This window comes from Manacus candei, unplaced genomic scaffold, assembly GCF_025592945.1.
Source record: "Manacus candei isolate 608988 ecotype Guabito, Panama unplaced genomic scaffold, ASM2559294v1 h1tg000041l, whole genome shotgun sequence".
NCBI lineage: Eukaryota > Metazoa > Chordata > Aves > Passeriformes > Pipridae > Manacus > Manacus candei.
Genome location: NW_026138089.1, coordinates 4,907,466 through 4,935,349, shown reverse-complemented (window position 1 = coordinate 4,935,349; position 27,884 = coordinate 4,907,466). Strand labels below are relative to the sequence as shown.

The 27,884-nt window shown below is 38.9% G+C and overlaps 1 protein-coding gene across 8 annotated transcripts in view; it reads right to left on the bottom strand.

Moving 5' to 3' along the window:
• Positions 1–27,884, bottom strand: part of MAP7D2 (MAP7 domain containing 2) — an 82,098-nt gene that overhangs the window by 13,414 nt on the left and 40,800 nt on the right. The window contains exons 2-9 of one of the 8 annotated variants that reach the window (XM_051794860.1): positions 23,402–23,479; positions 20,001–20,164; positions 12,181–12,295; positions 11,163–11,261; positions 9,166–9,276; positions 7,761–7,883; positions 4,760–4,908; positions 3,649–3,776 (exon numbers count right to left, since the gene is read on the bottom strand). In XM_051794860.1, coding sequence (XP_051650820.1) covers positions 3,649–3,776; positions 4,760–4,908; positions 7,761–7,883; positions 9,166–9,276; positions 11,163–11,261; positions 12,181–12,295; positions 20,001–20,164; positions 23,402–23,479 — 967 coding nt within the window. Of the gene's footprint in view, positions 1–3,648; positions 3,777–4,759; positions 4,909–7,760; positions 7,884–9,165; positions 9,277–11,162; positions 11,262–12,180; positions 12,296–12,485; positions 13,277–20,000; positions 20,165–23,401; positions 23,480–27,884 lie in introns of those variants that run through there. The other 7 variants (XM_051794862.1, XM_051794861.1, XM_051794863.1 and 4 more) reach the window with 7 other exon arrangements.

The window sequence follows — 27,884 nt, the reverse complement described above, 5'->3', positions numbered from 1 at the left end:
AGACACCTTTCCAATAACTCATTTTTAGAAACTTTTACAAGTTTGGGCTTTTTTTCGTCCTACTCTACGTTCATATTCCAACAGTATTCTGTAATGTGATTGAACATGTGCTTTTCTGACACCAAAAGCATGTCCCAGTGACTGCAGTGGGTTGTCACCCACAGGAACCACCAAGTCAGGGCTTCAGTTAGTGAAACCATGAGCAAAGAACAATGACATAGTCTGGGATCTGGAAATTAAACATGACCCACCACCCACCAGGAGTGCTGAAGTCACTTTTCCCTTCCCCCTTGCCTTTTCCTCCTCTCATGAGGTAATGCTTTGGCAAAAGAATGTGACACAGAGGCTTGTCAGAGCTTTCCATTTCTGTTCACTGGCTTGTACTACGGTTTATCTGAAGACACTTAAAACTAAATCATACTTCCTTGATTCAGTCAGGTGCCATTGATTGCAAAGCGACTATTTACCCAAAGACATGTGAAGGACACAGGCTTTATTGCCTTCCCGATCTATAAGGGAAGACACTTACCTATTATCTGAGGGATACCGCAAGAATAAACCGATTAATGTATAGATCTTTGAAGATGAAGCATCGAAAAAAAAATTACCCAAACCCCTGGTATTATTGATCTTGTGAAAGATCTAAAGAAAAGGAGCACTTACACAATCAGTATCCAAGAGCAATTGATAAAATTAGAGATAATGTCTCAATTATTCAAACTCTAATCCATTAACTTTCATCTTTGTCAACTGATGTGTGCTAGATTTAAAATAATAGTTTTGGATTTCTTTCTTGTGTGACATTTCATGATATATTTACTTTTCCACATAACTTCAAGTTTTGAATTCTTTCCCTGTTTTTAATTGTTGCTCAGCATATTTTTTATTTTTTCCCCTTTTCTCCTTTTTACACCCATATCTGTTCACTCATTTCATCTTGGACGTTGTGTTTTTGGGCTGTCCCTTTTTGCTTTCTCACTAAAATCTGCACATTCAAACATTAGTATTTTATTTATGTTATTACTGCAATGCTGTTCTGCCATCAATCACTGTGTCTCTTTAGGTTGAAGTTTTATTGTCTTGTTTGATCCTGTTTCAACTACTTTACCATGATAAAAAGAGCTTTTTAATTAATAAATAATGAAATAACATATAAAGAAGACAAGCAATTGCCACTGAGAAGCCAAGATGACAACTGCAATGAACTAGAAACTAGAACAATACCAAGAAAACTTGAATGTCAAGTCATATACTTTTAAGAAGAGAAATGCATAGAGCTAATTGTCATCTAAATCACTGGCCATATTTGATTCTCCCCCCAACAGCTTTCGAAGGTAAGGTGCTGTGCAGGATCAGTAACTACTAATGCTGTACAATATGTACCCTTATGTCTTCCAGAGTAATTTTTTTGGCCATATGGTGTTCTGGAAGATTAAACTTATAAAGGATCATTAGGTTTGCAAGGAAAATGACTATTTGTATACATATTTAGTCAGATTAAAAGTATACTTATATGGCAGATAATGATCTTGCTGGTCAGTGGATTTAAATACAGGCAGTAAGGCTTTTGGAACCTCCCTTTAGATAAATTGAAAATTAACTGTGGAACTTGAGTTGTATGAAAAAATGCATATAATTATATTATTATTATTTTTGTTTATATGACAATACAATATAGTGATCATAATTTTTTATTTTAAAATTATGAGGGGAAGTTTTGAAAGTGCTGAAGCAGAACTGTCTTTCTGGAACCAGTAATACACATGCATTTAAACTCTATTGTATCTCTCTAAGATCAAGGAGGGTGTTTTAATTGGACCATGTTAAGATTAAATGCTCAGTAATACATTTCTAGCTGTGGTCAGAATCAGATTCTCTTGAGAAAAGAGAAGGGGGGCGGAAAGGATCACTACTGTGGCTCACAATCACATAGAAACTCACCAGTAGGGTTCTTAATTCCTCCATGCAGCATCTGTTTCTTCCTCTAAAAATAGTATTCCTTAAATTCCTATATTCCTTATAGGAATGAAAACATTTTACTATAAAAAGGTTCCCATAATCTGCGCCTCTGGGCAAAAAATTCTCCATCTTTGCCAAACCTTTTATGGAAATTAGTGCTACAAATTAAGACTGGGCATACTTTTTTCATGTAGCCCTAAACATCTGTTTCACAAAAGCTTTTTCATTTTACCCCTACACGTCTCTGTGATGGTCTACATTGACCATTTTGGATGCCTGCCCATCAAGAAGCACTTGACTCTCAGCTATCCATTTTGCTTAAGTACATGTGTCTCTTACTGGCTCATACTGGCTGAATGAACTGAGAGATGCTTTCTGAACAGGGAGTATCAGTACTTGTGGAATAATACACATTTTTATAGCTCAAACTTTTTTCTGTACGTTGCAGAATGCCACTAGACAATTATCTGCTCAAAACTGTAAAAACCCTTGAATGTCATTAACATTTCATATCATTCCATTTTTCATAAAATTTATGTAGTTCAGAATCTGACAATATTATATATGATATTGAAAGTTTGAGGATTTGTAGCCTTATAACATGAACCAAGAATTGCAGTGTCCCAGTTACATACAAGGGGATGTCTAAACCAGAAAGAATGTCCAGGGTCAGATGGTTTCCTGTATGTTGTTTAGCCCCACATTCACACACAAAATCATTCTCCTATGCCCTCAGAGCTGGAACAGAAAAGGAACACCAGCTAGTGTTTGAGGCAGAAGAAATTTGTCAGAAAGGGGATAATCAATATTGGTTCAAAATATGGCCAGCTGCAGATTAAAAAATGATAAATAAATAAAATAAGACAAAAAGATACAATTTTCAAGACAGAAGTGGGACCCATGAACAGGGTCTAAGGAAAAAAAAAACCAAACCAATCAACCAGCCAAAAAAATCCAACAACTACTGTAGACCATGACTACTTTAGCACACTTCTACATTTGAGTCAGACAATATTCTGTTCTAAGAAACCTGAAGACCCATTTGCTTAGACTTGAGTTGCAAGCTGTGGTACACAGACTAGAGTTTTCAGCAAAAGACAATCAAGGAAAGCAACTCAATGCAGTAAGACCAGACATTGCTCTGCATTGCCCAGTCCACAGCTCTACATTAAAAAAAAAAAGAACAAAAAGCAACAAAATCACAGAGGTCTGCAAATGAGCAAAGGTTAAAACCAATGGTTTAGATGACACGTAGTTAAGTATATTTATGGCACCAGATGGTCATGACAACAATAGGAAATGCATATATTAAATGCTGGAATTTCTAGTTAGTTGTGTGCATTTCTTCACATTAGGCAGTTTCTTCAAAATCAGATAAAACAAAAGCATATTTAAAAATAAATGTTAAATAAAATTTCACATGAATTATGAAATGCACTAGAATCTCAAATGACTGAGAAGAGGTAGAGAATTGTTTCTAATGAGCACTAACACAATCTTACATATATTAGATTTGCTCATCTCCATCTCTTTCTCTCTCTCTCTTCCCATTTGTACATGTGTGAATGTATAACTAAAATTAACTAGATTCTATACAACACTTCAAAGGAAGTTCCTCAGGAATCTGTGGCTTATTTATGGGTAATGAGAAGTTCACAGTATATTAGTCCACTAATAAGAAAGGCATACTTAGGTGTTGCAGGTGATGCAGATCTTCTGGACATGGCAGCAGGAGAATCGGACCTTCTCAGAGGAGATCCCATTCCAGATGATGAACCAGGTGTTGTGGGTCGCTTCTCTTTCTTTATCTTCTCAGTCTAGAAGCACAGTTCATTTTAGTTTCCATAATCAGTATCAACAAATCAAAAGTCTATTTGATTGTTTTATTAACAAGATGGAATATAAAGTGATTTCTGTAACAAACATTTGAAAGTTTTTTAACCAGCAGCTCACAACTGAGGTGCTATTAATAGTTTTTTGTTCTACACAGACATAACACACAGCCACCCCGTCTTGAATGGACATGGCATACAAGTTGCAGTAATACCACATCAGAGCCTCTGCAAGAGTTCTTGGGAGGGATGGTGGCGCTGGGTGGAGTCTTCAAAATCATATATATGCCCCTGCAACACCTCCTAGATATGATCAGTACTGCAACCAGGCATCTCACAGAAATGTTGCTGCAGGTAACACTGAATCACACCTAAGACTGACACCACACACATCTTTACTCTCAGTTTTGGTCCTCTCACTTGCAGCTAATTTAGATGGCATGAATTCCTGTATTATTAACTATTACAAGACACAAGACCTTATGTGAATTTTACAGTCCTCACATATGCCTTAATCTGTGTAGACTCAGTGAAGAAAGAGTTAAGTAAGTGGTGTAAAACAGAGGCATTGTCAATACGCTTGGTGAGTTTCTGAAATATGTGAAGCTCGCTCATTAACCAGCAAGACTGGATAGTCATACTCAGTGGGAGATCCTATTTGTCTTCCCCATTCCCAGAAGTTACAAGCAAGTCCAAAAACATACACTTCAATGCCTCAGTTTCCTGAAAATAAAGGTGTGTTGCTGTTTCAAATAGCAGCACTCAGCACTGATTCTCAGGAGGAGGAAGATATCAAAATGCTGCTTCAGTGGAGCATGAAAACAACAGACCTTTGCAAGGCATACTTTCTTATTGCTGTTTCTTACAGCAGGGCTAGCACTTTATTTGTATTTATGCAAAGGGAGAGATAACAAGCAGAAGCAGCACCAGTTTACCCAGCAGTGAAATCAAAACCATTGCAAACCCACCTGAGTAACTTCGGCTGCAGGTGCCCCTTTCATGGCACTGGAAGTGGAGGGTGAGGTCGCCTTCTTCCTGTCCGTGCTCCGAGTGGGAGAAGCCTTGTAGGGAGACTTAAGAGGACTAGCTGGTGCTACACGAGGACAGATATGGAATACTAAAGAGTTATAGTACAATAGCAAGAGCAAAAGGGAGCACAGACAGAGGAAGTAAAGGAGAGGAGAAGACAGCATACTTTTATGTTATAATGTTCAAAGGTAATTTTAAAGGTTTTTTAAATAAGTGTTTCAAAAGATTACAGTATGTAACACATTCAACATGGTCCCATGTTTATTAAAAATGTCTCAACTGAAGGTAACATTTTACAAGATTTTTTAGAAATTATCTCTAAAATATTGCTCTCTCACATACTTTTTGAATCACCTGTGTGATTATTTTTTCCTCTGAAAAGTCCAGCTTCCTTTGCATATGATAAGAAGAGTAATCAGATAATTCTAGTTGGGAGACTTTTGAACAAATACCGCAAAACAGGAAAGGTGACAGGAGCATAGGGAGTGTTTGGGTTTTTTTTTTTTAAAGCTTAAACATGGCAATGGCTCCTAAATACCTTACTTACTTTTCAAAATAATACTTAATTTTAAAAAATTAACCAAAAACCCCCAAACCTAAACTAAATGCTGCTGTAGGTATTTCAGTTATTGTTATTTGTGAGAGACATCAGTTTGAGTGTGACACACACATTACAGCTTACAGGGCAACTCTTTTTTTATTTGCAATATGAACAGGATTTTTTTTAAATGGTATATTTTACTCCTGGTTTTGTTCATATTGCCTTCTAAGATGAAACCTTCACATACATATAGAACAATCAACAGAGTATATCTTTTATTAATAAGACAGACATTAATTGCAACCAAGTGATAGTGTGTTTCCAATTATGGTCAACTAAAGTCAAGAAGGATACTGACTTTGGAAAAACAGTAATCATGTGCTAATGTAAAGAAACTCACATTTCCAATCTTTTTTTTTTAATTGGAGGCAGTCTTATAAAACTTCTTATGAAGCCTTTTTGCATGCTTTAAAGTTTAATTAGACCTTTGTATTCTTTGACACACTTTCCAGCAAGCTGGCGTAAGGTCACTGAATATTAAGAAAAGTGTTCAGAAACTTGAAGCCTGCTTAAGATAAGTATTTTCACTTCAACTGCTAAAAGAATTAATTATGTGTCCAGTAACAACTGTTTCCCTGAATATCTTAATTCAGAGTGACATTAATAATTTATTGCCCTGAAGTCTTAAATTGAGGCTCCTCATTTCTAAGCATACAGAAATGCAGGAGCAGAGCAATTTTGACCCCAGTATAATGAGCTCTTGGAAGGGAAGAACCCTCTCCCCTGTTCAGGAACCTACTTCTATGGTGAGAATTACATGACAAATGGGAGATCTCGCTCAACAGTTTTCCTGGCAATTACTGACAAAACTGTCAGCTACAGTCCCATTGCCTTGTGAGGAAATGACAAGAGGATGCTGGTTCAGAAAGCTGTTCCCAAAATCAGCTCTTCTGTTTCAGCTCAGTGAGAAAGGAGTTTGCAGTCCAAATGGTATCCTTATTAGACATGCCAGCGTGCTACTTTAAAGGTCCTGTGATGGAGAGTGAGATAAAGCTGGGAGTTTACAAACAAAACTAGTAGGGAAGGAAAAAAGTCATCCCTATCGATTTCTTTGATATCAAATACAACATGGAAAACATCATCTGTAGGTGGCCCTAGCAATTCACCTCAAAATCTTAAGCAGAATATACTGATCTAATTTTGAGTTGGTTTTTGCTCACTCTTAGCAGTAGCTGATCTATGAGCACCAAGCAAACTGGGAATTTTCTCATAGGCCAAGTACTGTATGACAACATCTTCGCTTCCAGTAGAGGTTGCTTTTAATGTAGAAACAAGAGAAGCAATTTTAGAGCCATTCAATATCAATGTCCTTATGCACTGAACAAAGAAGCAATGCACAAGGGAAATTAGGTTTACTTTGCAATTTTTTTTAAAATGGCTTTGTATTAAAAGCCCTGATGAAAGACCTAAGCCCATTTTAATCGTGGTGTGTGAAAATACTCAAAGATGATCAGACTTTATCATCTAAATAATTTAATCCTGAAAAAATGTTTCCTTTTGCAGACAGGCATTTGGGTGTGTTCTTTGGTGTGTTTTTTAGTTTGTTTGTTTTATTAAAAGTAATATCAGCAGTGAAGCTTTTGTCATGTTTCAGCCAACACTGTGACTAGGTATAGCTTTGTAAGTAGAAACTACTCTGGAAGTCAGGCACTTGTTTAAGTATTAGCAGGATTGGAAACATTAGTTTTGTAGATGTTTGCAAAATAATGGGTTTACCAGACTACCATTTACAGATAGGAATGTTAAATATCATCCCTTAAAGATCAATAATTTTTGGAACTGACACTTTCTTATCAGTATCTCTGCTTTTTCCTCTAAGTATGTATCATTTTATAGGTATACCTAATGTATGTATACCTAAATATATATATAAATACACTGTCACACAGTTAAAGGCAAAAAGGTATTTAACAGCTAAGAACTGGAACCTTCATAAAAATAATTAAAGCTCAAATGGTGCACTGGGATTTTTGTTCTACATACTATTTGAGTATGACAGGGATGACATTAATAAATCAATCAAAGCCTCTGAGAGGTGTCACACCCTCGTCTAAAAACCTGTTTCTTACATGAATACATTCAGCTTTTCTATTGGCTTCAGTTTTAATGATTTCAGTTTTTTTTCTCCTAAAATAGACATTCGGGACAGGACAGACAAGATGATGTGCTTTTCCAAGATTTTAAATACACTGCAATCAGGAACAACTTAGTTCATTGTTGATTTTGTACTACCATGTAAATTGCCATTTGGTTCATGGTACTCCATTTCTTTCAGCAACTACACAGATGCAGCCACAAATATACCTGAATGGTTTCAAAGTGAGTAAGTCACATTTTACCTGGAGTATTGTACTGCTCAGAAAGCATTAGTGTACTTCTGCTTCTGGCTAAAGATGACTGTGTGGGAGTCAGCAGTCGAGAAACAATAAAGTTTTCCATTGGACTAAGATGCATGCGGTGAGCTGAAGGATGGGAGCAAATAAAATAAAATTTAAAATGCAAATAAATAAAACCATGTTACATAAAAATAACTGAAACAAAATGATGAAATGATTAAATGAAATGCCGAAAACCCTGGAAGTGTTTGAGATTTAAAATATTTGAAGATGGTTTTCATTCCCTCTGAAAAAGGTTTTCTAGTTTCTCCATCCTTTTAAGTTATTTTCCCACCTGTACAATAAATATAGTAAGGTTAAGACTGTGTTGCATTTTGTTCTTACTCAGAGGCATGTTCCATTATGTAAAATGGTTGCTTTCATGACTCAGCATGAAAAAGGTTTGTCTTCTTCCCCAGTAGAAGAGGTAAAACATTTGGTATAACAGCGCAGCTGCTCCCTAACGTGCCAACCGAACTGGGACTGCATTTAAAATTTGCCATCTCACCGCATTATGTAAGTCTTATTTATACAATATGCCTGCATTCCTTCCTACTCCATAAATGTAAGAGTCAACTATGTAAGACATATTTATAGATGTTCCTATTACACGTATATACAGTCATCCATCATAATAACCTCAAAGGTACTGATGAGGTTATTTCATTAAGAAATTCAGAGCTTAAAATAAATGTACCTTCTCTTTTCATTCTAAAAACAAGCCTTTGTAGTCACTTATTTCAGTAAATACATTTTTTATCATTAGACTTTAAAGAGGGGAAAAAAGAAACACAAAACAAACCTAAAAAAGCCAAAGAGTTCACAGTGAGATAAACCCTTTGGTCCTCTTTTTAGTGTTTAGTAATCACTAATCCTACAAGATGATCATCTTTTGCTGAGTCTCTCGTGGATCAGAGTTTTCTAACAAATTAAAGGGCTCTACAACTCTGGTCACCAGATTGACGTGTCCCAGGTGGCTCCTGCCCACAGTACATCCCATATCTACCATCAAGCCACATATTTGGTTTGCTTATTTTTCCTTATTTGGCCAGAAGGTCACGAGCAGTACAGTTATGTGAAACTGCTGCAGTCACAGCATGTACTTACAACCTTGTTTGCTGGAGTATCAAAACTTGAAAAAGAATCAGTAGAGAACCCACAGCATTTGTTGCTGGACTATGATCTCCAGCAGGGCAGCACAGTCATGGGACAGGCTACGGAACTACTTTATTGTATTAATTTAAAAATGCCTCAAATGTTTGAGCTCTTTTGAATAACATACATAAGCAAATCACACAACTCTATGGACAAGAAGTGCTTTAAGCAGAAGGAGAGTTTAGGCTGGCAGGAGACCAGCAGGTTCACTTGCCTCTGTCGGGGGAATGTGTTATGGCCGCGGTGGAGGAGGAGAGGCGCTTACTGATTGGCGAGTCCATTTGCTTTGGCAGATTCATTGTAGAAGCTGAAAGTTTGTCACATGCTGCAGAGAAACGCATTGAAGATATTTGTATTCACGTCATGGTGTTGATAAACTCCCCAAATTAACCTTGCATTTGTACTCGTGGCCCTTGCCACTCACAGCACTGAATTAGGCAGGAGATAAGCTCTTTCTGACTGCTGGAAGAGCAGCATCCTGTGACACATGCTTTGGGATGCAACTTTTCTGCCTGTGATTTTAACATTCCAGTTTTACAACAGCCTATCTTTTGTACTGCCTCTGGCACCTAATTATATATCAGGTCTGAATGAGTGAAGCCATTCTGATACAAGATACTCAATACCAACACAAGCATAAAGTTACCCAAAGAAAACAAACTGCACACATGACAACTCCGAACTCATCTTCATTCCCTCTCCCCTCTGCTTTCAGTCTGGAAGACCTGGGATAGACCTCAGGTATTATTCTAATAGTAAAATTAAACAACATTTGTGTGCTTGCATGATGAGACCTCACTCTTTGGCTTTATCTTTTTGTGCTTGAGAAGATGAAAAAAAAAAAAAGGCAGGCAGATTCTTGGTACATTTTTCTTCTGAAATACTGTTTGACAAAGTCTGTTTGAGCACAATATCCATTTCCTACCTTGGCATTTATTCAACTGAATGAAGGAAAAATGTTACCTAAGTATTACTACAATGTACTAGTACATGATGATCACTGTATGATACTCAGAAGCCAAAAACATAGGTTCCTTGTCCTCTAAATCTGATTTTTATTTCTTTCAAAACCAAAAATATTTTCAGCAAGGCACATGCATGTGTAATTCTGCAGCTCCTAAGTTACTGTATTCCCCATTACATCCATCAAATCATTGCCTCAGTGGGGTTTGCAAGATTTGCTTCCATCTACTACAGTAGACAATACAATTTGCTTTTTTAAAAAAGCACGTATGATGCTGGTATGCTGCAAAACATCAGTTGCACAGCCAAATATCTTTGCACATAAAAAACAATTAGTATAAGAATTTGAATCTCTTTGCACAGAAATAAGAATTCTGTGAGACCATGGGCAGAACATTTATTGTACATTCTGCAGGAGTAATAGCCAAGCCTAACTCCTCCTTTGAGGGGAGAGAAGGAACCTACTTCTCAAAAGCACAGGCTGTGTTTTGTTTTCAAAATGCCAAGTACATTTACAATCAAGATTAGAAATCCTATATGCAAAACATTCGTAATTTTGGAGGACTCATGTTCTTCACAGTCCTTTTATGGAAACAGTAACTAAAAAAATCCTAGCCACAAAAAAAATGCAAAAAAAGATAACTGAACAGTATAAAACATAATTGTTTAAACAAAGTCAACTCCCTGACTTTGTTACAAATACCAGTTAAACCAAAATTTATTTTAGGAGGTTGAAAACACAGCATGGCCACGTAAATTTATTCCAAATTTACTTGGTCTTAAAATATTGCAGAAAAAGGTCCTTGAGATGTAAAAAGAGGACTGTTTTGATGAAACACAGTCTTCATAACACATTTTGTCTTACTGTGGCAACTGAAATTTTTTTCAACAGCACCTGTGCCCATCCATTAGAACTGTCAAATATATGCCTAATTATACACACACACACACACAGAGCACCCACAGAATTAACAAAGATGAGAATCTGGGTGGTAGAAGTCTACAGTTACTGAGAAGACCATGAAATGCCTCTACTGTGCTGGAATGTGAGGCATGCACTGCTCCACCATGGCAAAATTAAAAAGAAATTAAAAAGACATTCGTCTACAACGCTAAGGGTAATGCTGTAGACTACCAGACTGAAATTATAAGAAAACAGTGGTTAGGAAGGACAAGATCAGTGGATGGATTACAGTGATTAGAACAGTTATAAACAAGACATGATGGTACTGTGATTCTCTGAAATACCATTGAAGGAATCAGCAGGAGCAGTAGAGGTCACAGGGTCTGGAGGAAGGGTGTTGGCAGCTAAACCTAGAACAGGGGGTGGGGTATTTTCTGATTCACCTACACAGCAGAGAAATCAGAGCAAAAAGAGGTGAAAGAAATTACTGAATAAGTTGGGGGAGCTGGAATTAAGCATAAACTGCACCACAAAGAAAAACTGGTTTCTTTCTCAAAATATAAAAGACTTCTTTTACTATTACATATATTTAATTTCTGGGGTTTTTAATGGCATACCATTAAAACTATGATGTGAAACAGAGTTTGCCTTTTTAAAGTTAAGTATATTACACTGTTTAAAAGAGTAACTGTCATATTTCATCATCACCCAAACATGGACATTTTCCTCATAACATCAGTTTATTCAAATCTGACAAATTTAAATAAATTGTATGATAAAAGAGAAAACATGCATCTTTTTGAAATATAAAAGCAGCACATGACTGATTATGTAATAAAAACAACTTGCTCTGAAGCCAAAGCAAAAACAGCAGTAACAGAATGTATATGGGGGGAAAAAACAAACTGTTTTAAACTGCACATGCTGCATAGTCATCTAGAAATTCCCAGCAGGTTTTTAAAAGCACCAAACAAAAACAGATCATCATTTTGCAAGGTTTAGACAGCACTCAGTCCTTTGGTGAATATTGAATTTGCTAACTGTATGTGTGGGAAGACAATGTGGAGGAAGATAATAAGGGAGACTGTGCATCGATTTTAATTTTAGCATTTAGCATCCTCCAAACAGATTCTGGTTACTCCATTAAAATGATCTGCATTCCTAAAGTTAGGAGGAACCTTTCTCCTCAGAAGGCATTAGAGAGAGGAAGCCTGGCAAGCAATTACAAAGTAGTTATTCACGCCCCAAGGCAGAAGCCCCTACAGTACCACCCTAACTATAAAACCATCATACTTACTATCTCCACAATCTCACGCATTTTGCACTTCCAGATCTGCAATGCAGGCAGCCTGTTTCACTTACCATCTCTCCCTCCTGAGCCTGCAGCCAGTGCTCCTCCCCACGACCATCGCTTCTGCTTCTGTTCCAGCTGCTGGCTGCGTTCAAGGGACCGACGCATCATGGCTTCTAAACGTTCCTGGTTGTGTTGGTACAAAACCAGAAACCAAATCTCAGTCAGTTCTTTGGGGGGCTTTTTTCCCCCCTGCCTTCTGAAACCATGCTAAAAATACACAGTCCCCCTGTTGCTCCACACAAGATGATTACAGGCACTTGTTCTCAATAAAAGAAAAAGAAGTGAAAAAAGAAGGTATCAGCATTCTACCTACCTCCAGATATGTGTGTCCTTTGTCTGCAAGCCACTGAGGTCACTACAGAGGCCTAAGTAAATAACACAGGTTGCATCACTGCCTAGCATCTGCTCCTGCTGGTGAGGCTGCTGCTGTGCTCTGGACTTAATTTGTATAAGAATAATGCTCGACAAGCATTAACTCCTTCTTGTCTATGCAGACATCAGGATTTTTTCCCATCTCTTTCTGAGCACATTAAAATTGCTGCAATGCCAGTGGCTCCACCTAGTCACTCAGATAAATGATCACTTCAAACCCAAAGTAGGTTACTTTGCAGGATGCCCTATTTATATATTTATTTTTACAAAAACTCCCTCCTTGCTTCCGCTATGTTCCTTACAGTCTATGCAGTTAAAAGCTTCTGATTTTTTTCCCTCTGTGTATTTTTTTAGTGCATGCCTAGATCATGCTGTTCCAAGATTCACTTTTTTTCCCCTCACTCTATCCCTATGTTCTTCTCCATGGTTTGCTGAGGTAGGATTTTCAGACATGAGAGAATAAATATATTTCTTTCCCTCCCCAAATCCTGTTCTGCCTTTAACTTATAGCAAAGTCTGGTCACCTTATGCCCTCTCCATCACCACCTGACTTACTGAAAGACCTCCACTGAGTTTCATTCCCACCTCCTCCCTCTGCCAGTTTCTCAGTGATTTATTGTTGTGGCAATGATCTCTGCACCTTTTCTTTTCCTCCTTTCAAGCAGATATAATGTGGTTCTTCCCCACCCACCGTTCCATCATCTAACAGCCTCTTTTCTTCCTCCTCCCATCTGGCAACCTCCTCACCCTCACAGCCCAACCCCTACCATGAAAGATGTCTACTCTTGCTGCCTCCAACTTTTGCCCCAATGGATTTTAGACCTTTGATCCTATAAGTATTTTTGGTGCTATTAATTATTATCTTTGCTATGTCCTTCTGCTCTAGTGTAAAATTCCTACTTCTCATCCACTTCAAACTGGATCCTGCAGGCTTCTGTGATTACATCATACCCCTTCGGATTTTTATCAACCCCCTGCTCTGTCTCCAGTATCTTTTGGCAGCTCAGATCAACTGCATGGAAAACCTCTCATACATCTCTTGGACAGATTACTTTCTCTAACTGATTCATGCCTTTGGACTTGGCTTTCCTATTGCCCTGCTCTGAGATATTTTACCACAGAATTTCAGTCTTTGTTCAAGCATGTCTCCTTCAGTCTCTGCACTGATGTTGAGCCTGTAGTCTCTGATGAAACACCTTCAGCACATCAGACCCTAACATCAGGCACCTCCATAAACCTCCATGCCAGAACTTTTATACATGTACCTGTAACCTTCCTGGGGTTCTGTCTACAGCCTTCTACAATGCCAGATGTCTTCCCATCATTTTCTGGTTATCTGCAATATACTTTTGTCTCTTCCACATCCTTGAAGAATCTCTTCTACTACAACTTGCAGTAACTTATTTCTGACCTCATTTTTCCACCTCATCCACCCCTACTAACAGTTATCCATCAATATCAACAGTAAGCCACTACCTTTAATCTTTAAGCTCTCTTCCCTCAATCTTATTAAAAATCACTTGTGCTATAAAGAATTCCAATATATTACCCTCCATACAAAGAGTGAGAAAAAAAATTTTTGCATACTCTTTCCATCATTCTCAGCTCTCTTGTCCCTGTTACCTTTTGGCCAGGTGCCCCACCCTGCTGTTACAATTTCTTCTGCTGTCTCCGGAAGACGATTTTTCAGTCATGTGTTTTGAGCTCACAGTCTATCAGGTAACATCATTCAAAGACCACTGAAAGCAGGCAGCTGCTTCCCCGCCCTCCCTCCCCCCTTCTGTCTCCTCAGTGTCATCAGTGTCCAGGCAGGCATGAAAATGCAAGCTCTGCCTCCTTCCTTCCCCTTCTTCTCCCTGTAGAGCAAATGCAGGAAGCATCAGGAGGCAGCACAAAGCTCAAGTGCAGCCTCTTCTGCAACAGCACAGAAAATCCCCCAGTTCTGAGTACCCTATTCACTTCTTGTCCCTACTTGGGGTGTAAAAAGGAAAAAAATCTTTCAGCCTCTGGAATCCGAAGCCACTCCCCTCTGATTTAGTTCGCTACAGTCTTTCTTTCTTCTCTTACTACTTGATGATGCAGTTTTCACATTTAAAACCTGTGTGTGCTGCCTTCGCATTTCAAGTTAATGTTTTTTAATTTCCCACCTCTCTAATTTAATTCTGTTTGAGTCCTTTTTCTGTCCTTACTCTTTCCAAACCTCACTTATTTCATCAGCAGTTCTTCTCTGCAGTCTGCTTCTTTTCACTACTTTCTTCTACTATGCATCTTGCTCCAACCTACCCTTCTACCCACACTCTTTACACCAAGGAAAATTGCCCTACCATTTATTTCTCACTAAAACATATTCTTATACAGAACCTTTATTTCTTCCCATCTCTAATTAATATTGTTGGACATTAATCAAAAAAGATAAGATGAAAGGAGTCAAGTTTCAATTATCTGGCTGATTGCTGTTTTGTTTAGGGTTTTTTAATGAAGTTTGGAGCAAGAACCAGCAATATTCTATAGTTGGCAAACCACCTAATACACTTATACCACCTACTATGCAAGTCTTTTAAGAATAAAATGCATGGTGAAATAGATTAAAGAAATTAAATGATTCCTCATACCTAATTGAAAGTCCATGCTACCTACAATCTGAGGTTGAAATCTTCAACTACGTGATGTGGAAAGGATCATTGAATTTCATTTGCAAAGAGCCTTTCATTAAAGCACTATAGAACATAATTATTAAAGCTCATGCAGATATAGCTTAGATAAAGAACAATATGAAGGCCATTTTTCACAAAGAAAGGATGGTTATTAAAAAAACACTTTAAGTTGGCACAAAACTAAAAAGCCAAAGAAAACAATAAGACACAAGGAAGCATAGCACAAACACCTCATACATTAATAATTTGTTCTGTGACGAAAATTAAACCACAAGACAAAGCATTCCTTCACCAGCAAACGTGGAAAACCCTTCTACTCTATGTTATAGATGAAATACCTTCTTAAAAAGATATTAAACTACCCATGTGATCCTCATTTGGGAACTCTAACAGCTACAGATAGAGGAAACAATGCCTGCAGTGAAGATATAGTGAGTTCCCACAAAAAAATTATAATGCACAAGAATTGCATGTAGGTTAAATTAAGAATTAATAAAACCATAAAAGTGAGCCATCTACTGCTAGTATCTAAAAATACATGTTACCTTCCAAAATTCAGTTATTCATCCAGGTTTTCCTCAGCCTGAGCAACAGAATAAACACTTGTACTGTCTGAATTAAAAACAAACAAAAAACCCACAAACAAAACCCAGTTGTGAGAAAACAAGAAATTTGACTAAGTAGTTTCCTCTTCTCTGTGCAAAATATAACACAGATGTGACAACAGGGAAAAAATTAATTTTAAAAGTATTATGACTTAAAATAATTTGTGCAAACAATTCTAAACCGATCTTCTTACACCTAAAATATAAATATCTAAAAGAGCCCAAAAGCACCTCTTTCCTCTTCTCTTTACATACAGCACAGTATGTAAGTAGCTCACTGTTTCCTGATATTATCAGCTGGCTTCATCTTTTGAGTGGCTTTTCCATATAGCAACAAAAGAGCTGTGTTATTTTCTATTTAAATAGTGCATTAAAAAGCAATACAGTATTATTAAATTTTACTACCATTCTGAATAAAATTAACTTCTACTCTCAACCAATTACAGTTATGGGTGTGTGTCAGGGTGTGTGCATCAAACAAATAGGACAGAGGAAGGCTCTGGGTTAAGGTACAAAGGGAGCTGCCACAGCAGGGAACGGCAGGGGGAGGGCAGAGGATGGTCAGTAATGAGGACTAAATATTTCCCCTCATGTCCACCACAGAGCAGAGTGAAAGACTGCTTGCAATCTCAAACAGTTTACAGTAGAATTTTTATATTTCTCATGCAACAGAATCCCACTCAGGATATGAACTGCCAAAATCTGTTTGGAAAGCAATCATTATTTCATATATTATAATTTTAAAAGTAATTAAATTTGAATTGTATATAATACAGTAAGTAATTAAAGCTATAATATCTTGAGAGTTGCCACTCTCTTGTGTCTAAGTGCATACTTTTTACAAAGGTAACAAATACTGCATGTGCACTAAAACAATCTCTCCAATGATGCAGGATATTCTTTTCCATTTAGCAGTTGTTACATCGATCTTTCCAGTCAAGTGCTGGCTTAGATTTGATGCTGTCTACAGGGTCATCTAAACATTAGTTTACTGGTAGGCTCAGTACTAATTTTATCACTTTCCTTTTTAATAAAATCTGATGGTTTTATTAAAAATAAATCTTTGACTAGATGGATGTTATTGCCCTTATTCACACAAGCATCCTTGACATGGCCTGTACAAGTGATGTACATATTGTCTTATGGAATCCAAGATCAGCAGAAGAACATGGCTCCTATGAAGATTTCCAAGAACCCATGTACAGCTAGACACCTATTTGCAAGGCATTTTCCAAGTCACATGGAAGTGGAAAAAATTATTTTAACTGAAAAAGGACTAGCTTTACTTTTATCCAGTCCCAGTTAAAAGCAACTCTTTAATCACTTCTGTTGAACAACATGTTTCTTTCCTCAAGGCTCAGGGACTGCTTTTGCTAAAGGAGGTGGGCAACTTTAAGAGTAATACACAGGGAAGGACAGTGCTACTGAAGACCTCTGCAGATAAGAAAGGTGCAGTCAGTGTCAACGGGGCAAGCACATATTTTCATATATATTTATTCAGGTCCTGTCTGAAGAATCGGAGACACTTTCACTGTGCTCTGCAACAAGCTCCAGCTGCCCCAGAGGTGAACTCTAAGAGAACACCTCCATTCCTACCAATACAGACATAAACCCACCATATCTTATCTGGCATTGTAGAGTGGAAAAAGTAAGCAAAATAAATGGAATTTTAGCCACCTCCTCTTTAAGAAGTCCTTAGCATGCAAAACAGCCAAGCAGAGGATGCTCTGACATAGGAGTCAACAAGTCCCCACCAGTTTTCTCTCTCTCAAAGTCTTCCAGATGCAACAATATTTTGTAGAGAGATATTTATATAACCTGTTCCTATCACAAATATGCACTACCTTCTGCTGCGTTAAAAAGCAAGGAAAAATAACTTTGGGAAAATATAAAGGACAACCAATAAGGCAGAGAGCAAGGAACAAAATCTCTCTGCTTGTCATTTCAGACACCTGATGAGCAGGTAAAATGGGTGCTCCAGTCCCCAGCCAGTGTAAACTAGAGTTAAAATGAAGAACACTGAGGACATGTTGCATTATATTGGCTCACTGGCCAGGGTGCCCCCCACTCCCCACCCCAGGTGTGGAAATACAGCTTCAAAGCTCTTCCAGTAAAGATGATCTTTAAATGGCCACAATGACTCACAAGCCAAGCAACTTGCAATGCCCAGGGAGCTGCTAGTTCATCATCCTTACTCAGCCCCTCACTGTTACTATGCACATGGGGTTTGAAGGATTCATCAGAAGTAGAAGGGGAATTTGGCAGATCCTTTAGTAGAATTCAAGTGGAATTTGAGAAATGAGGGACAAGAAACCACGAAGGGAAGCCAGAAGGTGATGTCTCACATTCCCAGTTTCCTTCTTCTCTCACTCTTCCCTGTTCTACAGATTATTCCCCTGTGTACCCTCTCCTCCTTCAGAGGCTCCTGGATTTTTCCTCCCACCAGGTTTAATCCATCCCCAAACAAGCAAGCATCCTCTCCTGTCCTACTGCCCCTCTCATCTTCCTCAGCCTGGGGGAAGAGGGAGGGAGGAAAGAAAAGGTAAAGAAGCCAGATCTGGGCCTGTCTTAACTCCCAAAGAAAGGCTTTGGACAGTCTAAGCAAAAAAAAGACCATCCCAGCGAGAGAAGTGGTACTTGTATTATGACCAAACACTTGGAAGCAGCCTTTCTCTCACCATTAGAGAAGTCTCCCATCACACACAGTGTCCTGGGGAGCTGTAACAGGCTTGCTGATGCTTGGGACAAACATCACTCCATGCTCAGCCCCTTATGTCCATCACTAGGGAAGTGCAGGAGGCCACTGCAGGAGATGGAGTCCCCACTGAACAGACCCCTTGGCTCTGACCTGCCACAGCCTCTCCTATGTCCAACAACCCTGCTCTCATTTGTCCAGCAAAGGTAAACCGTGCAGGCAGGGAAAGCAGGCAGTTGCTCATCTCCCCACCTCCCTCTGCTGCAAATTTTGAGGACAGGGGTTTGGAAGTTATTGCACTTGCCCCTTTCCCTCACAACCCTCAGAGGGAATCAATTTTGCTTAGCTGCAAAAGGTTACTACAGCAAGAAATGCTAGGGAAGGAGCACATCAGGTCAACGATGTTACCACAGAAGAGAGACCTCCTACCCACCCCCCTTTGTTTCTGATTTTTGCCATTTTTCTTAAAAGAATTTGAAACAAACCACATGACAAAATATTTTAAAATTAATTCTCAGCCATTACACAGAAGCCACAATCAGTATGTTAAAGCTGAAAGAGAAATGACAGGATGTAATCTTCTCTTCAACTTAATGTGAAAAATCTAACAAAAAATTCAATGAACAGCAGTATATTATTCTGATTCCATGCAGAAGTGTTTTAACTGTTTTGCAAAGTTATTGTGATCAAAAGATGGTGGGGGCAGAAAAAAGGAGGAACTGCAGATTTCTAGAGCTTTTTTTATCTAGGAACTAGGGAAATATCTTCTACTGGCCTTTTTTTTTTTCAAACCACTGCCCCCTTTTCCAAAAATCATTAATTCTTTATCAGTTGCAGTAGCAGTGCTAGTGTTTTCATTATAAAGTCATGCAGAAATATACACAGACACTGCATTCAGAGATCTGTACCAGAAATTGGACTCACTAGAGCAAAAAAAGAACCTTAAACAATCTCAGCAGGGAGTATAGAAGAGAGGAAGGGTAGGAAGATGCTTAAAATATATGTGATTAATTCTGTTCTGTGCTAGAATTTTAAAGCAGTCTAGATTCTTTACTGCTTTAAGTAAGAATTTCTGAGTTTCTGTCACCAAGGAAAAATGAAACAACACATTTTCATAAACATTATTTCTGTTTCATGACAATAAACAGAACAGTAAGAAAAATCTTTCCCTTTTTGGAAACACTCATCTTTAAAAACTACCTTCTGGAAAGCTGATGCTTTATCATTTGACAATGAGAGTCCCAGATATGTTAGCAATAGTAGATAACTACGCTGTGAGATCAGACAGAAATCAAGTTAAAAAAACGCTTTGGAAAGTCTTTCTGATGTACAAGCAGTAGCAGACTCCTAATAGCTGTGGTGATGTGGTTTGCAGTTCCCGAAGCAATACCCACATGTCTCCAGTCCTGCCCCCCCAAATCGTTTAATGAATGTCAGTATTCAGCTATGGTTAATGCTACCACACAGAACTGCTCTGCTGCACATCTCCCCGTGGACCTCACCTCCTCCTCTTTAAGCTTTTGTCTCCGTTTTTCTTCAACAGCTGCTCTCTTCTGCTCCTCCCTCTGCCTCTGTTCCTCCAGTCTTCTCCACCTCTCCTCCATTTGCTTTTCATACTGAAGTTTTGCTCTTCTCTCTTTCTCCAGTATCTGCTGTTCCCTGGCAGCTTATGCAGAGAAAAAGGTGCATTTCACTTTACAAAATCTTCTTCTGTTTTAAAATTATTTGATAGCATGACACAATAGTGTAAAAGAACAAATAGTGTAAAAGTACACAGGGTCTTAGTACACTAAGATTAAAAACATAGTGAACAGAAGTGCTGAAACAACGAGTAAAGCTAAGTGATTTGCTCAATAAACAAGTAAGGAAGCCTTTGTACACAAGGTGACAGTTTGTGCCCCTTACCTATGTAAGAACAGTGTGCAGAACGGTTTAAAAACACTTTTTTGTTTATGCTTCAAATCTCTCTGTAGCTTAAAGCCAAATTATTTTTTCAGACATAACAAATGTTCCCAGTAAGCTTTGAAGTGAATCGGTTACGTAAATTGAAGCAAAAGCCCTTGGAATTTCTTTAAAACTGCTTCTTGTTATGGAGCTGCCTTCCAAATAAATACATGAAAACAACATATGCTAAGTTTTCTATGAAGTTTTGAAAATACACCATTCAGCTCATAATTTGGTATTTCATCTTTACCCACTTCTGCCTTTCACATGAAAAAAAAATTACTTCTGTTATCGAGGGTTTGCCCAGTTGTTTATTCCAACTGGAGGAATAACCTTCTTGCAAGATCACCTTGATACAGAAATTCAGAGTGCAACATTACATACAGGACTGTTGCTTCAGGTTTATGGAGGAGAACAAATAGCAGAAGTTGATGTGGCAAATCATGAGGAAAAATTCACTTTTCTCATGCAAGTGTATTCCATAAGAAGGCAGGAAAGAGGAGTTCAGTAAGCATGCCTACATACGCACAAGCCTGTAATGTCACATACCAACACACACACAGCCGATATCAAAGAAGGAATATTCTCAAAGTTGCCAGGCTAAGAACTTGAAAGTTAGGGAAAGTCAAAATTAATGCTGTTTATACAAGAACTAGTCTTTCATCATGCTCATGTATTCAGCCTCACACTGCTCCTTCAGTTCCTGTTTCCTTGTACAGAACATTTTCACCCTTCTAATTCTATCGCAATATCTCCCCATCATTCCTAGGTTCTTGCCCAGCCACCTCAATTGCCTCCTCTGAGCCTTTTTCCCTCAGCTCCTGCCCTCAGGCTCTTTAACTGCAACTGTGACCTTTGGTCCCTTTTGGCCCCACTACATCCTCAAGCCCTTGGGTGAAAGCCAGAGTCTTTCCAACACCCAGATCCTTTCCCAACAGTTGTATTTCTTCCCCTTGAACACAGAATCCTCCTAAAATCCTTCTTCAAACTCAGCTTGCTTAGCAGAACACCTTCTAGCTTATTCTTGTTAGAAATATAGTTGATGTTGTCTTCTTTTTTGCCTTATGAAAATCCACTATTCCTTCCCACCCAGGACAGGGCAGTATGGGGGGGGGAGGGTGGTCAGTGCTGCAGATGAGCCTGGATTGAATGTGTGAAGAGCCAGACTTGTCAACAAAAAAAGAGTTACCTCAGAGACAGTGGAAGACAAGTGACCACTCATTAATTATTCACAACAGCTAGCCATGTCACGTAGAGTACGTGAAAAAAAGCATGCTGGAGTTCATAAAAACCAAAAATAAAGCACCCAGAGATTGTACCTTCTGAGTAAGTAAGTGAAATTGGGGACTGACTCTGGACAGAGAAGCAAACCATCATGAACATACATACAATTCTTGTTCCTTGATTTAGGGAAAGCACTGATTAATGAGTTTTGGCTTTGCTGAAAAGGTTATTCCATGTTGCTGCAAAGTACCTACTGATTGTTTAAAGGTCTGACCTCCTGGGGAACACGCTGCTTTTTCTGAACTTGTAAAAGAAATTTGCCACAGTCAAACTGTGACCAAAATCCAGAGCTCTCCATTACAGAAATGGTCTTAACCCTAAAAAAACTATGTTCCCAGAAGGCACATATGATGTCTGGGAAAAAACTGCAGTCAACACCTTCCAAATTCCCTGGGCCAACCACTCCCAAATTCTCCAGGTTTCAGTTTCCCTCTCATCTCTTCCGCTTTTTTAATCCAAGTCCTTTCCAATCTACTCATCATGTCACTTTCTCAGGAACCAGCAAGAAAGGGATAATCAAGAGGACAGAAGAGATAGCCTAGACTGGGCATACCTGGAAGAGAACTAACCTACAGCTCAGGCTGGTTCATGCCCCAGATAGACAGAACCTCGGGGGAGATGAAGTGCTAAACAGCAGCAGATTTTCACCAAACTACCAAAAGGAATCTTGCTGACCAAGCCCATGGTACTAAAAAACATCAAGTCACTGGTCTCAAGCCTCAGGTTTTGTCAAGAAATGGTCAGCAGTTTGTTTATTTAAAGCAAGAAAAACAGTATTTTCCTATGATTCTTTTCACAGGTGTCCATATTGTTTTAGTTGACATTTCCTCAAAATATATGCCTAGCTTAAATTTTACAAAAATCATAAAACACTGATAGGTATTGTCAGGTAACCTCTAGGAACAGTGCTCCTAGCCTTTCTTGTCATTACAATAAGGAAAAGTGAAGTTAATTGTTCAATATTTTTTTAATTTATATATATACATATAGACTATAGAAAGTCCAAATCAATGTCTCAGAGTTAATTTTATTCATGCATATATATATTAACTGGGCATACACACACCCCCTTATATATATTTTTTATTTTACACACACACACATTTATATTTTACAATTCCCTCAACATTTCCCTGGTTCTATTAATACATTAAAATACCTTATTATTTAAAAAAATTCTCTGAAACCAATGCTTATGCTGTTCAGGAACTGAATAATAGTTTTTCTCATTCTCTTGAAAGATTAATCATTTAAAAACTTATGGAAAAGTATCTGCTTTAACAACTCTATGATATCTTTCAGTATGACTAAAACTTAACAGGCTAAAATTGAGGCTGCTTTACCAACGTATTTACTACATATTACCCTGAGTATTATCCAAAGCTTATTTGATATTTTTACAAATCAGAATACTAACAGTCAGTATCTTGAACATAAACCTATATTCAAAAGCACATAAATCAAAGAAGAATATCAGCTTGTAACTACAGAATATTAAACACTTGAATGGAAAATCCAGAATGACAGATTTTTTTTTTATTTAATTCAAAAGAAGCGATAAAGACTGGGAACAGACTGAACCACAATGTTTTAAATTCACAACAGAAAAAATGTTTGTTAGTTAATCCTATTAACACATATACATAAATAATACATACACCTCCTGTCAACTTACCAAGGTATTTCTCCCTTTCTTCTCTTCTTTCCTTTGCCAGTCTTTGTCTTTCATCAGTTTTTAAAAATCCATCAATGGCTAAAGACAGAGAGAAGAAAAAAATAGTCTTAAAAAGGTGTTAGTAAAACTAAAGAAGCATTCAAAAGAAATAAAAAATAAATAATTACTACTGCATTTAATAACTCCCATAACAAAAATAATTTTGCACTTGTGTGCATCTTGGATACATCCTGAGCAGAGTCTCCTACCTACTGCTGAACTCCAAGCACAGTTCCTCAGTGTAAATGCCTGACTCCTCTTCTCAGAGCAAACAAGCATGCTGTTAGTGTTTGTTTCAAAATGTAAAACTTTCTTGGGAAAAACCATAAGGATGCAATTAATATTTATTTATCTTTGTTAATAAGCTCATTTTAAATTTTTTGGCTAGAAAGAAAAAAGGTAGGTCAAAAAAGCAGTAAGCAGCCATGGGAAGTCCCAGCCTTCATCTTTATGGCTTACCACAGCCCCACAGTCTCCTTGCTCAGTAGCACCAGCTCATTTCAACAACCAGCAATTACCCCTGGATGAGGCTATGCAGGCAGCAGCCCTTCTGCCCTCTTTTCCAGGTAAGAAGCACTTTGTTTCCTCCTTGAGTTGGTATATAAAAGTAGGTTACTTTGGGAGGAGGTTGCCTAAGGATGTTACGTGCCTGGATCCAGACACCCCAGTTCCTTACACAGCATGAGCAACTGAAAAGCCCAGTTTAAGGAGGCAGGAAGGCAGAGTGTGACAAGGTGCCTCTGGGTCACCTGCCTGCACGCCCTGGAACAAGCAGCCAGACAGACCTTAGATGGACCTTCTGCGACACCACAGGTAAGGCCACCAACTAGTGCCTTGACAGACCATCTAAAGGATGGTATCCTTTTAAAACAGCTGATGGGGCCTCCAGTGCCCTCCTTTCTCTCTTTGTTTTCATGATCTCCTGGGGTCTGAGCAGTGCAAACAGGCATGGTGTCCCACAGCACGTTTACATCCTTTGCAATCATTATCTGGGCTCCCTACTGAGTTTCTGAATTATAATTAAGACCCCTTCCCTTTTGCTCTGAGAACTGCAGCTACTAATTTTATCATATAAATATGAGTGGAAAAGTTACATAGACTGTAACTCCAAGTCACTTCCTGAAAAGTCACACTTGCAAGCTCCTTTCCAAAGGCATCCTGTCTGAGAGCAAGGATTTTGCATAGGAAGTCCCTTTCCATAAAATGCACTGTTCTGCAAGAAGGCTGAAAGCCAGCCTTGGTGGTCCCTAGTGACTGGTTAGACACACAGGTCTCAGCTGTCCCCCATTACAGTAACAGCTTGCTTTTTCCCCAGGCAGCATCTCTAACCCTCCCCAGCACACAGACAGCAACTACTTGACAGCAGCCAGGCCCCTGGAAAATTGTGATTACAGCTCCCAGCTGGTTAATTACAACTAAATTTGTGGGTCAAATACATATTTATTTATTACTGAAGACACGTCTTACTTCCACAGTTGTCCACTTGTTTATTCCCTTGGCTGCCATTTATTGTCACATTTGACAAGGAAGGAGAGAAGAGGTGGTGGCTCAGTAAAACAACCATGGCGAAGGTTTGTAACTACTTTGAAGGGGCCTGGCAAAAAGTAGCTAAGAAGATGAATCCTGTTGTCAGCCTAGCTACATTACAGCTCCAATAGAAAGGTTTTCAGAGATCTGAAAGTCAAACCATCATGAAATCTACAACTCAGGCTAGAAGCAGCAGAGGGAAGTGAAATCAAGACTGGACCAAGAGCCCAACGACAGAAGACTGGGCTTGGGAACCAGCAGAGGCTGGAGAAAGGGAAAGGGACAAGCAGAGGCACAAGTTAAGGTCTTCTGTGGCAAAGAATGTAAGTCAGATGGAAAGTATGGAATCCAGGATGGAGATAAGCTGGAGGGACAGGAGAGGAACAGCAAGACAGTTCATGTTCATGTACTATGTGCACAAAATCCTGCACTGATTCCCATCACTCTCCTGCTTACAGCAACTATCTCTGAAACCCATCAGCAAAAATACATCCCATTATGTCTGTCAATAAAATTACAGCTAACTCATCTCTACTTTGACTGCTTCATGAACACAACTAGCAGAAGCGGATCTAAAAATCTTGCTCACAACTGCCAGAGCTATCCAAAGCAGAGGCACAATTTTTCAGGTTGGCTTTCTCAAGCATTTGGACGTCCCCACCCCACTCAGATGGGGGCAGATGATCAAGGCTGTAAAGTCAGATACTTAAGAAGTGAGGATGCATTCGAATTGAAACAGTCTGTACCATCCTTATTTTGTCTGGTCTTACACATATATTATGCACTTTTCCCTGTTAGGTCCATTTGCTTATTTATTCAGTGCTTAAGAGGTGAGCCAAGTTCAAAGTTATTAGGGTTTCTTGATTCATTTCTTTCTGAAACTGAAAAGTACACAGAACTATGTCTGAAGTCTGTCTTGGAGAACAGCCCTCCAGACTTGGCTATGTCACAGGTGAAACTACAAATATATGGAATTACTGCTCATTATATATGCAATACACCAACATGCAAAAAATGGAGGAAAACAGTAGGCAATTTAGTAAGTACAGGCATCAAACACATATGCATGTGGCAAGAGTAGCATTAAAATAGCACAGGCATCCTCAATACTGGCATTTCTTAACTCAAGTACTTGACTTTGTCAATTAGCATGCCTGCCAAAAATCAGGAATTTGCTTGCCTTCAGAAAGTAAATATAGCTTTGAAGGACAGCATAACTATTCCCTGGGTAATAGTTTGTACCTTGGAATGACTTTCGAAGGCCAAAATTAGCGTATTTACTACACATCTTCATATAATATACATTATGAACACAATGGGCACAGCAGTTGCCTGTGGCGAGAAATTTCATTAATGACAGGAATTCGAACTCCATTTGACAAAACAGACTGCAGGCAGCAAGCTGGCACAGGTAACTACCCTGGCAATAACGTTCAGGGCATCCCTGTCCGCAGCACGGAACTGCCAGCAGAGGGCAGGACAAGGTCTGAACGAACAAAGCGCCACAGCAAAAAACCTCTCACTGTGCTAGGCGACCTCGGGGTAATAGTCTGTATACGCAGCTTTATCCTGAGCCATCCTCATGTTTACAGCTAAGCCTCTGATCCCTCAGTTAGACAGGCACGTACCAGCTAACAACGTGCTTAAGAGGCAGGAAATAAACGCAGGCTGGTTGTGCCTTCTGCCAAACAGAGTAATGAATATAAGGAGACACCGGCAGAAAATTCTGTTATAAACCTTTATTCCCAGACTTGCAGAAGAATAAGGAGAAGGAAACTGCTCAAATAATAACATCAAATCTTTTACTCTAAGGAAGCACGCACACAAATTGCTGCTACTTGTTAAAAAATCTCCCAGCCCTCCCCAACCCCTTTCCAAAAAGTCACTCTCAAAGGCATGCTTCTAACCACAGGGCTAATTCCTTGAGACTGGGCCTCAATTTTTGATTGAGGGGGGCCAACTGTTCCTCTGGGACTTTGTTACAATTAGCATTTCCAAAGGAAAAGACCATAACTTAAAGCCGGTTAAAATGTCAGCAGCAGTCCTGCAGCAGTAATATCCCAGCTAATGCTGCAGGATTCCTTCAATACTTTAATACTACTTTGAAATACATATTCACAGAAGTAAAAACTACCATGTTAATCACTGCTTCAACCCTTTTTCATGGGCAAGGTAAACCTATTCAGACTGATGGAACAGTGCCAGAACAGGTCCACACACACTGCTCTGCTCCACATACTGCTTGTGTAAACCTCTGGGTGGTTGCTCAAGACAAAGGAAGGTTGTCCTGCCCTGATGAGACACAAAGCAAGATCTGTCTTTTGAAATTCATATCCTGTTTCTGGTGAGAAAACAAGTTCTCGAGCAGGACAGTCATGCTACTGGGAGCTGAGACTACATTGCAGAAGGACCAACCGGTTACCTGGACACCTTGTCTCCCAAAATTCACACCTGAGTAATTGTCAGCAGGTAAGTTCTCCGTTCTTTTTTTTTCCTACTTTGTTGTTGAACCCACACACCCTTCTGTCCTCTATAACATCCCACAGTATTTGGTTTCACAAGGTATACATAGCAGATACAGAAGCCCTTGATAGCCGGCATCCCGAAACAGGAGGGAAGTCAGCTGGGGATCCGAGGCCAGCTCTGCCCAAGTGTTCAACATACTGAGACCTTTGTCCATTCTACATGATCATGTTCAACACATTTAGACCTTTGTCCATTCCACATGACACTGTCCCAACATTTCTAGACCTTTGCCACAGTATGTGTCATCTACACCGATGTTGCTGCATTGGCGAAATTCCCAGTTTGGATGCAGCCTGCCAATGGGTGGCCTTGCCCAGGACCTGATGAGCCTGAGACACCACTGCACTTACACTTCCATTCTGCAAACTCTGTTGTTCAACTAATATAAACT